This window comes from Spea bombifrons, chromosome 3, assembly GCF_027358695.1.
Source record: "Spea bombifrons isolate aSpeBom1 chromosome 3, aSpeBom1.2.pri, whole genome shotgun sequence".
Classification (NCBI taxonomy): Eukaryota; Metazoa; Chordata; class Amphibia; order Anura; family Pelobatidae; genus Spea; species Spea bombifrons.
Genome location: NC_071089.1, coordinates 48,284,946 through 48,300,597, shown reverse-complemented (window position 1 = coordinate 48,300,597; position 15,652 = coordinate 48,284,946). Strand labels below are relative to the sequence as shown.

General features: G+C 46.0%; 1 protein-coding gene across 1 annotated transcript in view; it reads right to left on the bottom strand.

Moving 5' to 3' along the window:
* Positions 1–15,652, bottom strand: part of PDE10A (phosphodiesterase 10A) — a 258,873-nt gene that overhangs the window by 51,137 nt on the left and 192,084 nt on the right. The window contains exon 16 of the mRNA XM_053461389.1: positions 9,342–9,492. Within this exon, the coding sequence (XP_053317364.1) occupies positions 9,342–9,492 (151 nt within the window). The remainder of the gene's footprint in view (positions 1–9,341; positions 9,493–15,652) is intronic.

Here is a 15,652-nt window from a genome sequence, read left to right as displayed (position 1 = left end):
TTAACGTAAAGGGCGCCTGCAAATGCTCCCAGAAAGCCTTGTAGTACCTGAGGGTTAGCCCATCCGGTCCAGAGGCTTCCCGGATTGCATTGTTTTCATGGCTGCTCCAATTTCTTCTCCTGAGATTTCGCGTTCCAATTTCCCCAGCTGCTCCACGGAGTATATGTGCTGTCAGGTAATCTCTGATCAGAGACTCCCTGCGGTGGTCAGCTTTGTTCCCAGGGAGATTGTAGAGTGTTCAGTAGTACTGACAAAAGGAGTCTGCAATGTCAGTGGGGGAGCAGCAGGTGGATCCACAAGGTGTCCGGATTTTGCTAATATACAGCGATTGTTGTCTAGCTTTTAGGGCCCTCGCGAGCATTCGCCCGCTCTTGTTGCCAAATTCATAAAAGTGGGCCTTAGCGTGCAAAAAGGATTTCTGGATTTTATAGTTAAACAATGTGCTTAGGTGCTTACGCAGGGTTAAAAGCTCCTGGTAATCACTTTAATCGCCAGATTGTTTATGTAGTGATTCCATGTCAGCGATGAGATTCGAGAGATCCAAGATCTCTTGTGTTGTCATTCGTTTAATATGGGTGGTTTCGCTTATAAGGAACCCCCTAATAGTACACTTATGGGCCTCCCAAACCAACGAGTGGCCCACTTCAGCATTTTCGTTTTCCGAAAAATATTGTTTCAATCGCTCGGAGATCTCACGCACAACTTTTTCACCTGCGAGTAAGGATTCGTTAAGGCATATTAATGTCACCACCCAGTACCAGCACACCTTGTTTGAACTCCATCAGAGTCTGGAGGATACGCGTTAGCGCAGAGCATTGTCTACAGTTGGGTAGGTAAATGGAAGCAAAGGTGAACACCTGGTCGTGTATTGTGCCCCTGAGAAACATGTATCTGCCTTCGGGGTCTTTCTGGATATCGAGCATTTGAAATGGAACATGGCGTGAAATCATTATGGCGGTGCCCCTTGATTTATAAACCGCATAGTTACTCGTGTACACCTGTGGGAACGACGAATCGCGGAGCGTCGGGGCATGGGATCCCCGGAAGTGGGTCTCCTGTAGCAGTACCACAGAGGGGGATGTCCGTCAAAGATCTCTGAACATCCAAGATTGTTTCTCTGGGGTGTTAAGTCCACGCTCGTTGAGACTCATTACTACCAAGGGGGAAGGATGGAAGGCTGCACCAGGGTTGGGCATGGCAGAAAAACCAGAGTCAACCAGTGGGGAGTCAACCACCTTCATCCCGGGTGGGATGTAACCATCCAGTGCTTGAAAAGGAGGATCGTCAGAGCAACCCTTCCAACAATTAAAGGTAAGGCCATGTGCCAACACAAGAACAAGTGGGTAGCCAAAGCAGGGCGACAACTACCCCGGGCATTAGTACACACCCACGTGACCGCACACGAGGAATTTATGGCCAGTCTCCCCATCTAGGATGATGGGATGTGTTTTTTAGGGGTGCTAGGGGGTCAGGTCACTGCCCTGCAATCAGGGATGACCTTCATAGTCGAGCAATGGGGAGTTAACAATCACTAAGACGCTGTTCCAGAAGCACCTAACCAACAAGTGTTGACACATAGGTCATTTGTTTTATATCTTTCTATTAAATGGGGGGTCTGAGCAGCGTTAACATTCGTATCGACATTAACTGTGATCTCTGCACAATGATTCTGTTGGGGCGAGAAGATCCGGAATAAAAGGCGCAGTGTTTACAATTTACATAAGTCATAGAGGTATGCAACATAACCAGCAGATACATCCTACAAGAAGAGAACAGCACACTCAACAGTAAACAATAAGATCACACCCCAGCTCAAGGCCAATGTTCTTGTCACCGAGAGGTCGTGTACAACTCCTCGTCATTACCAAGCATCGGTAGCAGGATCACACAGCCCAATGCAGTGGGTAGAGTATATATATATATATATATATATATAAATATATTATTATTATCATCAGAGATATCCGTGAGTGTAAGGCAAAACAATCTTTCATTCTTCATGTGTAAATGCGGAGTATCGGCCCTCGGTTACTTCCCCCATGCGTCGTGCTCTTGGGCGTCAAAAAGCTTGTGGCTCTCAGGGGGTTGAACCGAGTAGCCAGTTTTCCACCTGAGGTGTGGGTATCCCTAATGATCTAGCCACTGTGTCGACATCACCAGGTTGTTTCACAATGTGTGTCATGCTAGAGTGTGGGATAATCAGCTTCGTTGTCAGCGGCCTCAACGAAGATTCAAGGTGAGTGGTGCGGCGATCTATACCCATGATATCAGCTCTCAGTGCAGCTACTTCTTCGTGTAGCACAAGTTTCATTTCAGAAATGAGATTGCTGAAATCAGTTTTTGTAGGGAGTGATCGGAACATGTCTTGTAGTACTGCGGCCGACGGTGTGACTTCGTCCTTGGCCGGGATGCGCGGGGTCTCTTCTGAGGAAGAGGTGCTGGTCGGTGAAGGCGCCATGTTGAGAGATGGAGGCTGTGTGTCCAGGGCCGCGGGAGTCTGCAAATATTGCCGCAGAGAGTGTCCAGATGATCTGGGCTGCGAGTCTGAGGCTTCATGTTGCTGAGAGGGATGCTTCAGACGATAAAATATCCTAGTGTGTACCCTTACCCAGAGAAATATTAGCCTGGGTATGTGATGTGCAATCCTAGTCATATTGTGTAAATCAGAATAATGTAAAAATAGTGGTGGTGAACATAGTGATGAAAGGTCAACAGTGTAGGTCATTGTGTACTAAAAAAAACCAAGCTTGAAGGTTGCCTAATTCTTAACCCTTTCCCCTCCCCTACATCTGAATGGGGGATAGCTCCATTCCCTGATTAGTGTATACTATAATCATGATAATGTGGCTATATCATCGGTGTGGATGCTCAAAATGTGAAAATAATGTATGGTGTGCATAGGTTGACTGTGTAAATCAAAACAATGTGAAAATAGCGGTAGTGAAAAACGAAACAAACAAAAAGAAAAACAAGGGACACACCACAAATATTGACAAAAGCTGCTGGTAAAATGAATGCATGGAAAGGGTAGAAATACCAGGATTTCAAATACCCTGGGGTGTCAAACCATATATAGTTTGATGGGGTAAACTGAACTGGCCAACTTCAAAGATGTCCCAAAAAACACATGGGGACACGATGACCACATGTGAAAATTCCAGTTTGAAAAAATGCACACTTCCCTTTTAGGCCCCAAACAACCCAACAAACCCATGCATGTGTGTATAACTGTGCTCAGTAGATGTTGCTGAACACATATTGTGGTGTTGTTTGGCTATGGCATATATCAGGAGCTGTAAATTTATACTTAATATAGAATGTGTGTGGGAAAAAAATACAACTGCAAACTTTGATAAAGGCTAGTGGTAAAATGTGTGCATGTAAAGAGCTAATATACCACACCATGGGGTGTCTAGTTTTCAAACATATATGATTTTATGAGGATCTTTGAAGTTAACGAATATCTACCAAAATCCATAAAAAAAATGAACATTTCAGTTGAGGGGGGGCCAGGCCGTATGTATACCCATCCCCCGCACACAAAATAGGATTGTGAATACCGCCTCCTGCGTGGTAGATCTAACGAAAAAAAAAACAGTTGATCTTACCGGATCTAACGAATATCTACCAAAATCCATTAAAAAAAAATCAAAATTTCAGTTGAGGGGGGGCCAGCCCATATGTATACCCACCCCCGCACACAAAATAGGATTGTGAATACCGCCTCCTGCGTGGTAGATCTAACGAAAAAAACAGTTGATCTAACCGGATCTAACGAATATCTACCAAAATCCATTTAAAAAAATCAAAATTTCAGTTGAGACTAGATCTAACAAAAATTTTGTCTGATCAAACCTGATCTAACGCGGAGCTATTATAATCAGTAACATTTTGTTGAAATTTTTGTTGAGGGGGGCTGGCTACGGGTTAGCCCCCCCTGAAAAAGATTGTCAATGATCTTTTGTAAAAATTCTTAATATAGGGGGGCTAACCCGGGGGAGGTTACAATTCCAATTTGAAAAATGCACACTTCTCAAATGTCCCTAAACATGGTCTTTTAGTTCCCAAACAACCCGACAAAACCATGCATGGGTGGCATCACTGTACTCAAGAGATGTTGCTGTTTGATGACATATGCCAGGAGTGGTAAACCCATACTTGAAGTAAAATGTGTGTGGAAAAAAAAACTACCACGAATTTTGACAAAGGCTGGTAGAATCAGTGCATGGAAAGAGTTAAACTACTAGCATTTGAAATATTCTTGGGTGTCTAGTCTTCATATAGGTTTGATGGGGGTTATTACACCTTCATCTGTTTCTAGACCCAGAGGAGGTAGACCTGCGTTTCCAATTATGTGCCAGGTTAGTTAACTGTACTAGTACTACCTCCATTTTGCTCATTATCAACCACTGGCTCTTGTGCTGTGCTTGAAGACTCATCAGCTGTGAATGGGAAAAGCTGAGGCACGGGAGACACATCTTTACCCTCTGACAATACTTTCATCAGCATTTGCCTACGTTCCAATTTCCAGAGATTTGTTAGAGCATTTTGAGGCTAATGACTTCAGTTCAGATTTTGCATAAATTTTTCTATAGTAAAAATAAAGGAGGAATAGTGGTGGTCACTAAACACACAGTGGTAGATGTGAGACTTTTAGTGGTACCCGGTCACTTAAAACATTCTTCATACCGTATTTGCTTGATTATAAGACGACCCCCCAAAATCTGAATATTAATTTAGGAAAAAAAGAAAAAGCCTGAATATAAGACGACCAGGGCCGGCCTTTGGGGTGTGCGACCTGTGCGACCGCACAGGGCGCCACACTCCAGGGGGCGCCGCCGCAGGGTCCGACGCCACCGTAGCGTACCGCTGCCGCCAGCAACGTACCTAGCGGGGGGGGCGGTCCGCACCGGTTGCCGCTCATCAGGGGGGCACCCGGCACCCCTCCAGAGACGGACAGTAATGTCCGCCGCTGGAGGAGCAGGCTCGCAAGGGAGCGGTATCGGAGGTGTTTAACAGACCTCCGGCTCCCTTGAGTGATTTTAAGCCGGTTCAAGGATCTCCCTTGAACCCGGCTTAAAATCACTCAAGGGAGCCGGAGGTCTGTTAAAGACCTCCGATACCGCTCCCTTGTGATCCGCGCGGCAACAGCTGCTGTGCGCCGGGGTTTGTTGTCAGATCCCAGCGCACAACACTGAAGCCGCGCCCACCGCTGTCCGTGCCCTCTGACCCGGAAGAAGACAGAAGAACTGAAGAAGAGGAGCGAAGAGAAGGAAAAGGAGCTGTAAGGAGAAAAGAAGAAAGGTAGGAAAGCATTCCGTGAGAGTGGATTGGTGTATGTGTGGATTGGTGTATGTGTGGATTAGTGTATGTGTGGATTAGTGTATGTGTGGATTGGTATATGTGTAGATTAGTATGTGTGGATTGGTATGTGTGTGGATTGGTATATATGTGTGGATTAGTGTATATGTGTAGATTGGTAAATGTGGATTGGTATTTATGTGTGGATTAGTGTATATGTGTGGATTGGTAAATGTGGATTGGTATTTATGTGTGGATTAGTGTATATGTGTGGATTGGTATATGTGTGGATTGGTATACGTGTGGATTGGTATACGTGTGGATTGGTATACGTGTGGATTGGTATGTGTGTGATTGGTATGTGTGTGGATTGGTATGTGTGTGGATTGGTATATGTGTGGATTGGTATATATGTGTGGATTAGTGTATACGTGTAGATTGGTGTGCGTGTGGATTGGTATACGTGTGGATTGGTATACGTGTGGATTGGTATGTGTGTGGATTGGAATACGTGTGGATTGGTATATGTGTGGACTAGTATATGTGTTGATTGGTAAGTGTGTGAGAGTGATGGGTGTTATGCTGTACCATTTCCAATGTCTTTTTCATCATCTAATTATGCTCTAAAAGTACATCATAACTCCCATCATTCTATACTGTTCCATTCAGTGGCAGAGCTGGGAGGCAGAGGCCTTGCACCCCCACCGCAGGACTCCTGAAAGGTAAGTGAACTTCAAAGAGGGAAAGGGTAGATAGTTAGGAGGGGGTAGATAGGAAGAAGGGAGTGAGAAGGGGTAGATAGGGCAGAAGAGAGTGAGAAGGGGTAGATAGGGCAATCATACTCCTATCATGCCAAGTCTGCGAATACATCCTGGAATCTGGGTATGCCTGGGCATGATAGGAATGTGATTGCTGTTAATATATATATATATATATATAATATTGTTATTTAATTGTTTTGTCCTATTTTGGTGTGTTACTTATTTTAAATAAAAGTGTTAGATTTTTTTATGGTGTGGGGGGGTCATATTCGGTTTTGGCCAGGTAAATGCTGCACTTTCGGTTTCAGTCCAGAATTCGTTTCGGTGCATCCCTACTACTAAGCCAGACAATGAAGTGGTAGGCCTACACCACATCAATGTTTGGCGTAGTATATAGTGATTGGGGTTTTGTTACAAGTTTTGTTACAAGTTTTTATTCCTTTCTTTTTTTGGGATGGGGGGCGCCAGAGGAGTAGTTCGCACAGGGCGCCAGAACACCTAAGGCCGTCTCTGAAGACGACCCTATAGGAAAAAAAGTGTTACCAGTAAATGTTAATTCATGTAAACTATTTTTTTAAATAAAAGCTATGATTGAGAAAAATATTTTGTTTGCATATTATTTTCCAACCTGCCCCCCCCCAGTTATGCACATCTGCCCCCAGGCTTGCCACTCTGCCCCAGAAATGCCTTATATCCCTTGCTGGGATGAAATCGTTGACTGTGTAATGTTGCCCAAGCTACATCTCTAGAAGCGCTTAGGCAGCTGCAACACCATGGTTTTCAAGATGGTGCTGTTACCTTCACCATCTCTGAGGCTGTTGGTGTTATGCAAGTATTTTGTGTTGTGAGCTCCAGAATTGTTTCTTTTCCTAAGGTATGATCCCAACACATGAGGGGACAGCCAGGTCTTCGAAGGCAGAAAGTCATCAGGTAGCTGCACCTTGCCTGCCACTTAATCCTTAATGTCATTACATTTCATGCCAAGTAACTGAAAATAGAATGGTCTTGGTGGATTTTAAAACGGGTGAAGATGTAGCAAATTATAAAAGTGAGGACATACTCATTGGCCCACCTCCTGGAAGTCCCAAGCCCTTTAACAGTTTTTAGTGGTGAGCAGGCTGCAGTGGCATCATAGTCCAGCACTAAGCATACAGTAGGACAGTTGTAGAGGTACATACTTGGAGGCAGTAGTGTACTGCCCTTGACCCCTGAATTTTCGATTTTTCATGGCCTTAGGTAATGTGTTTTGACCTGATGTGGGATTTCCTATGTTGTCTGTCATTCTCGCTGCCCCTGCCAACCATTCTTTGAATTAACCCTGCATATCAAACTGGTATGTGCACCTCATGATAAGGCCCCTCCCTTATTTTCAGTTTTAGGATAAAACAATGCAAATAAAAAAGATATGAGTCCAATACCTAATTGAGATGGAAAGGATATAAAAAAGTACATTGTAGGCAATAATGTACGTATGTCGCAGGGAGAGTGTATATGGTGTATATACAAGTGATTTTGCAGGGCTTGACTAATATGTGCCTGTAAAAGTCACACCTCTGTCGAAGAGAGTCCATAACCCTGTTCAAGGCACATCTCTTGTAGTGATGGGAAGTTCGGATCATTAAAGTGAATCAGATCATTTCGACTCGTTCACTGAAATGATCCGATTCATGATCAGAATCTTCGGATCACTCAGTGTGACTCACAGGAGTTACTGTTTTCCAGTAACTCCGTGCAGGCACACTAACGATTGGCCCCGCCCCTTTCATTACTCAATGAATCCTCCCCCCTGCCTACTCCAGTGATGTCAATGAAGGCAGAGAGTCGTTCACTGTAAGATCCGGATCACTGTAAGATCCGGATCATTGTAAGATCCGGATCTTTGAACGACTCTCTGCCTTCATTGGGATTCGAATCAGTCAGATAATATCACCATACTGTTATAAATAAATACATTAATAATCACTGCCCCCAGGATTTACATTCCCCTTTACCTGCAATTGCACCTTAAGCTAACTTTATTAAATTAATTAAACTAACCCTCACCATTAAATTAACCCTAAACACCCCATCAACCATGACTGCCCCTAAAATTAACCATTAACACCCCATCAACCATGACTGCCCCTAAAATTAACCCTTAACACCCCATTAAGCATAACTGCCCCCAAATTAACCCTAAACACCCCATTAAGCATAACTGCCCCAAATTAACCCTAAACACCCCATTAAGCATAACTTCCCCTAAATTAACACTAAAGACCCCATTAACCACAACTGCCCCTAAATTAACCCTAAACACCCCATTAACCATAACTGCCCCTAAATTAACACTAAAGACCCCATCAACCATACCAATTTATTAGGTAATTTATCTGGAGTACATGCAATTAATTTAGGAGCAGTTATGGTTAATGGAGTATTTAGGGTTAATTTCAGGGGCCGTTATGGTTAATGGGGTCTTTAGGGTTAATTTCAGGGGCCGTTATGGTTAATGGGATCTTTACGGTTAATTTCAGGGGCAGTTATGGTTGATGGGGTATAAAGGTTAATTTTATGCTGATGACTGAGGGTTAATTTAATTAATTTAATAAAGTTAACTGTAGGTGCAGTTATAGGTAAAGGGGGGCAAACTCAGGGGAATCTAAATCCTGGGGGCAGTGTGAACATTATTAATGTATTTATTTATAAAAGTATGGTATCAGTAATATTCTCTGTAAGATTCGGATCCTTGTAAGATCCGGATCCCTGTAAGATTCGAATCATTCGAATCTTCGGATCATTCGAATTTTCGGATCATTCAAATCTTCGGATCATTCGAATCTTTGAACGACTCTCTGACTCTAGGATTCATCGTTCCTCTGTGAATTAATGAGCTGTAACCTGACCCCAGAGTCTGTGCCTGAGTGCTCTGCAGATGACTCACAGCTCTAGGATCAGGTTACAGGTGCATGATTCACAGACTGAACCGCTACAAATGTAGTCTACTGAACCGATTCATCCGGATCACTAAAAAGAATCGGATCAAATGAACGATTCGTTCATGATCCGGACATCACTAACCTCTTGTCTGAAAAGCGCAATCTAGGTCACTCTAGTTGTAGTAGCTCACAAGGGTTAGCCTGTCATAATATATATAGTGAAATCAGGAAGTTTTCGGAGGACTTGAGTGTTGACTCTAAGAACCTGAGAAGCAGCGAAACCCAGAGAGTTCCCAGGTATGTATATATCACTACAGAAACAATTGTGTTAACCACATATGTAAAAAATAAAGGTGCTTACCTCCAAATCGGTGAACAGATCTTGGTTATTTTGCAATATCACATACATACAGTGTGATACACTAATTGCATGCTTCCAGTTGTGATAAGGCACACGGCGATAGTTTCTTTTCACAGACATGGTGAAACGGCACAATTTCTCAAGTTGAAAGCTAGATAAAAAATAATGAGCAGTTTTACTTTAAACATAACAATAAAGCTGACAATTCTTATCAGGCTTCATAGTTTAGGTTGTTGACCTACATTAAATGAAGGCAATGATTACAGCAACAAGACACTAAAACTCATGCTGACATAACCCACTTTTTTTTGGCTCATCATCAATTTTTTTGGCTCATCACTACTGATTCGGGCAATACACATTCGCTGCAGTGCTCTATCTCGCCAGGGGTCAGCCGTCAGCATACTTCGCTCCTCATTATGACATTTATTGTGTGGTTGTCGCATGTTCCCGTGGCGCATATGGATCCCACGGGTATCTCATTTGCACTCACTGGATTATGATGCTTTAAGTGTTTGAGAGGGCCTACAGGGTTTGGGTTTGGATTTGGATGGTTGGAGGGGTGAATTTTTTTTGTTCTGCGCAGTGTGGGATTTTGATGCTAAGGTGTCGCTAAAGGACCGGAGCCGTTTTTGCTATGTCTTTCTTCAACTGTAATTTCTCTCTTATCAATTAGTGCACCTACACAAATCATATATTGTTTTTTTTCAGCACAAGAAGGGCTTTCATTTGAAACCATATTAAACTGGGTAGTACATTGTTTTGTTTGAAATAAACTGGAAAAAGTGGGGGGGAAATGAAAAAAACACATTGAACCAATGGGAAAAAATTATCCAAAATATATTCATTAACTTGTCCAGGATTTTCATCTATTTTGACCAGTATAGGGCAAATATTGCAAGGCATGCATCACATTCTTAAAATGTAATTTTTTAAACATGACAACCCACACCGAAGTGTGAGAAACTCCGAAATACGACCAGTAACTCCAGCCAATAAAGGAAGCCCAGCAAGTAGGGATGTCAACACACGGGTGAGATGACCGAAACAGATGGGGTGGAGTTAAGCCAGACCCAGGTCCCGCATACGAAGCGAGGATAGAAACATTGACCACGGGAGCCACCGAAGGGTATTCCGATATTCCTCCCCTTTGGCGGAAGCAACTAAGTCTTCCATCTGGAAGATTGTGTTCACCCTGGAGACCCAGGCCCCTATGGGAGGCGGACCCGGGGTCTTCCAAAAACGGGGAATAATTGATTTAGCCGCCTGGATAAGGTGGAAGGCTAAGGACCGTTTATAGGAGCCGTAGGAAGAGCGGGTGTGATGAAAAGGAAAGCCGCAGGAGAGGGGACGAAGTCGGGATCAGCAATTTCCCTGACCACCGCCCCCACCGTATCCCAGAATGGCCTGATGTCCCTACATTCCCACCAAAGGTGAATATAAGAGCCAACATCTACGCCACATCTCCGACATAGAGGACAGACCTGAGGTATGTAATGGTGAAGGTCCTGGGGGACCTTATACCAACGGGAGAGTAACTTGTAGGAGCACTCTTGTATCTTGCTCGAAATAGAGCCTTTATGCGTCAGCACTAGGATCTTATCCCATTCAGAATCAGAAAAGGGGACGGGCAGGGAAAGATCTCTCTCCCACAAACTAAGGAAAAACGGCTTAGTCTTACAATGTTCATCAACCAGTATATTGTAGATTTGCGAAAGAAGGTGTGAAGGTTCGTGAGGAGCAATGCAGAGGTTCTCGAAATGGGAGAGAGGTCTGGTGAGGTGTGCGTTCGGCAGAAGTGAGGAAATGTAATGCTTAAGTTGGTGATGTAAGAAAACGTAGGGAAAGGAGGACGGGGCCTGCCTCAGGAGGTCCCTAAGGGGCCGAAATTGAGAACCTTGAAGAAATTGATAAAGGCGTATGTGCTTAGTACGAAGTTGTATGCAGAAACTCCGGAGGCCTGCCTGAATATTGCGGTCAATAGCCGGATTATGCGAGAGGGGAAGGAGGGGACTGGGGCACGTCGAAATGAGGTGGCGGGAGGACAGCCGTTTAAAGACACGTAAGGTAGCCGTGATAGTGGGGTGAGAAGGTACCGTCAAAGTGCGATAACGGTCTGGGAGCCACGGCACAGCCGAGATGTGATGCGCCAGGAAAGAATTCTCCAGGGGCACCCAAAGCTTCGGGACCTCCAAGGACCACTCCACTATGCGGCGTAAGTGAGCCGCCATCCAGTACCACTCCACACATGGAACCCCCAAACCCCCCCTGTGTTTGGGCCGGATCAGATGAACGAGGGCCAACCGGGGGTTCAGAGTCCCCCAAATGTATCTACGAAATACACTCTGGCAGGTCTTGAAATACGCCCTGGGGAAAGAGATCGGCAGGCATTGTAGCAAATACAGAAATCTGGGCAAGATGTTCATTTTCAAGACTCCTATGCGGCCAAACCAAGAGATGTGCGGAACCGACCATTTACGGAGATCCGTAATCACAGAGGAAAGCAAGGCATCAAAGTTCAGCTGGCGGAGTCGGGACAAATTCGAAGGTAGCATCAAACCCAGATATTGAATGGCCACCAGCTGCCACTTAAAGGGGAAAGCAGGCGCAAGGCTCTCCCTAAGCGGGTCCTGAACATTAATGCCCAGAATTTCGGATTTCTGTAAGTTAATTTTGTAATTCGAGAGCGTCTGAAAGCAGTCGAGCTCCGCTACAATCTGTGGAAGAGAGGAGTGTGGCTGCGTGATCATGCAGAGCATGTCATCAGCGTAGATGGCAAGTTTGTGGACATGGTTGGCGATGGAGATGCCAGTGATATTGGCGTTCTCCCGCAGGGCACAGGCAAGGGGCTCCATGGTCAGAATGAATAGCAACGGGGACAAGGGACAGCCCTGTCTCGTACCGTTGCGAATATGGAGGGTATCGGAGAGGATACCATTAACCTTGATTCGGGCTGTGGGATTAGAATATAAGGCTTTGATAAGGTTAAGAAAATTCCCGGACAGGCCAATAGCATCCAACGTCTGAAAGAGGAAAGGCCAAGCAACTCTATCAAAGGCCTTCTCGGCGTCCATAGATACCAGGGCATAGGGAAGCTTGTGGGCGTGGGCGTAGGTCATCAAGTTCAACACCCTAATGGTGTTATCCCTGGCCTCCCTCCCGGGGACAAAGCCGACCTGATCCCCGTGAATCAGGCCCGGTATGTACCGTTGGAAACGAAGCGCCATCACCTTGGCAAGTAATTTGAGATCCGTATTTATCAGGGAGATGGGACGATAGTTGGCACAGCAGTCCGCATCTCTAACCGGCTTGGGAATAACGACAATATGTGCTAAATTAGTGTGTGGATCAGGGGTGCGGCCGCTAGCAAGCTGATTAAATAAATTCGCCAAAGGAGTACCCAGGACCGGGTCTGGACCCGGACTTTTGCCCGTAGGGGTGAGTTTCAGCGCTTCCTTGACTTCATCGCACGTTATCTGGGAGTTCAATACAGCTAAGGCCTCGGCATCTAAACGCCGAGGCAAGTATTTATGAAGATACTCCTTCATCATAGCCAAGTGACGAGACTCAGCCAAGTCTGGCGGCGGCAAATTGTATAGGGCACTATAGAAATCACGAAAACAGCGGGCAATCTCGTGAGATTCAAACCGGAGTGGACCCTTGGGATCACGAATTTTAGGGATAAACGAGGCTGACCTCTTAGCTTTAAGAGCCCGAGCCAACAGTTTGCCCGGCTTGTCGCCCAGCTCATAAAAATGCTTCCTAGTCAATAAATAAGACCTCTTCACCCTACTATCCAGGAGAGAGGCCAGTTGTTCCCGAGCAGACTGCAATTGCAACAACAGAGACACGTCTAACGTAGCTTTATGCGATTGCTCCAGTCGGTGGATACGGTCAGTCAGGGCTGTAATGTCAGCTAACCGAAGCTTCTTAAGTGTGGCACCCAGATTTATAAGGTGACCCCTAATAAAGGCTTTATGCGCCTCCCAAACCGTGGGAAAGGGAACCTCGTCCGAATCATTATCCTTAAAATAGTTGGTAAGGTGGTCCGAAAGGTCCGCTAATGATGAGGGATTGTCAAGCAAATTTTCATTAAGCCGCCAGCACCAGGGTTTGCGGGAGGACTGAGACAATTTAAGAGAGAGAAGGGCCGGGGCATGGTCACTAAACGAGCGGATGCCAATGTCAGTCGAATGTAAGTGCAATAAATGATGATGGGAGAGAAAAAGCAAGGTCTATACGGGTATAACGATTATGAACCGCAGAGTAGAACGTGTAATCCTTCCCCTGAGGATCTTGCGAGCGCCAGACTTCCACCAATTGACAAGCATGCAGGGCTCTCCTCACTTTCTTAATGTGTTTAAAGGGTATATGAGAGGATTGTGCAGAGGAATCCCTAAGAGGGTCAAGGGTCATATTAAAATCCCCCCCATAGAATGCTATACCCTCCTGAAAGTCTGCGAATTTAGACAACATACGAAAGAGGAATAGATGTTGCCCACGGTTGGGCGCATAAACATTGCCAAGAGTAATTTTGCGATTACCGACGAAACCCTTCAGGAATATGGCCCTACCGTCTGCATCCCTCCAGATATCCAGCAGGCGAAAGGAAAGCGATTTGTGAAGCACGATAGCCACTCCTTTGGTCTTAGAGTCAGATGAGCTAGAGAAGAACACCTGAGTGTAACGGTGGTCTGTAAGTTTAAATTCCCGTGAAGACCTGAAATGGGTCTCTTGTAAGAACGCGAAATGCGTCTTGGATAAATGAAGATTGTGAAGCAATTTAGATCTTTGCTGGGGCTTATTGAGGCCTCGTACATTGAGAGAGGCAAAGTTAACTAAGTCAGGACCCATCTATGGAGATCTGGAGAGAGCAGAGGAGGCCGGCGAAAACCGAGCAGTGTACAAACCGAAAAAATAAGACAAGTAAAACCAAAATTTCCAAACGAGAACATTTAGAGTCAAAAGTAGGCACAACACGAGCCACCAGAGACCCTGGATGCCGAAGCACCGAGTAATGAGCCCAACGACCAGACAGAAGGTCAGCAACCTGCACTCCACTCCGACAGGAGAAGGAGACAGGACGGCTCCGGGGGGTGTAGAAGTGAACCATAACAGCGGAAACTCCTACAGTCTGTGTAGGTGGAACAAGCGTGGAATAAAGTGACAGACAGTACCAATAGTGAGTCATAACAGATTGAGAGGCACACCCGGCCCTGATAGCACACAAAGGGCATGACTACAGGAACCCGGCGCAGCAGGAGAATGTAGGAACGAACTCATGAAGAAAATGTGTGCGAGAAAGGACTACAAAGGCCATGCGCGATAGGCACCACAACCATGTGTATATGAAAGTAGAAGGGCATGCATACGTGCGTATGCGAGTGTGTGCGAGTGTGTGCGAGTGCGGACGAGATTGCATGAAAAAACGAACGGGTGCGAGCGTACAAAACAAAATATAATAAAACAAAATAAATTCAAAAACGAGTCGATCCGTAGCGGTAAACAAAACAGAAAAACAGAAAACCGTATCGGGAAGCCTACCCCGCCAAAGGATAAGAGCGTAGAGGGCAAAAAGGACAAACTGCCGGCGCCCCAAGCGCGGCCGCAGAAAAGAGACCACAAAACCAGCAGCTAGGTGCCTCTGCCCGCAGCAAACAAACGGGCAGGAACCGGCCAGAGGACGCACCTGTCGGCGGGAGCTATAACCCCACCTGCCCCCCACACCCGCAGTCCCACTCACGGTCCGCGACAAGTCCCCAGAGAGGCCCAATGAGGCCGAGAGAGGTTCATCGAAATGGACGGCTGAAACGATGAGCTGAAGTGACAGAGGACCTCCACCGCCCGGCGTACGCAGAAGAACGAGGGTACCGCAGCTCACAGGTGTAGACTTCCAACAGGTAGGGCAAACAACAAATCTCCTCCGAGGAGTAACACGGGAAGTCGAAGACGATCAGGAGAAGCTCAGCAAGTAGATGGGAAACTGCACATCGGAGGAGCAGGAACGGTGTCATCAGGGCAGGGCGTCGTCCGGGCGTCGTCGGCGCTTTGGTCGCTGAGGTCTCGGGGACCACTCCCTGGCGGGGTCCGAGAGGCTGGCGGGCGGAGTGAAGGAGTACTCCCACGCCGGTACCTCACAGTGCGGAAGGCCCAAAGCTTCGGTGAGAGGCAGAACATCTTCGGGCTGGCGTACCACGTGCATTGTAGAGCCCCTCTGTACGAGCAGGGCGAAGGGGAAGCCCCACTGATAGGGGATGTTCGCTGCGCGGAGAGCCTTGGTAAGTGGCTGGAGCGCACGTCGGTTCTGCAAC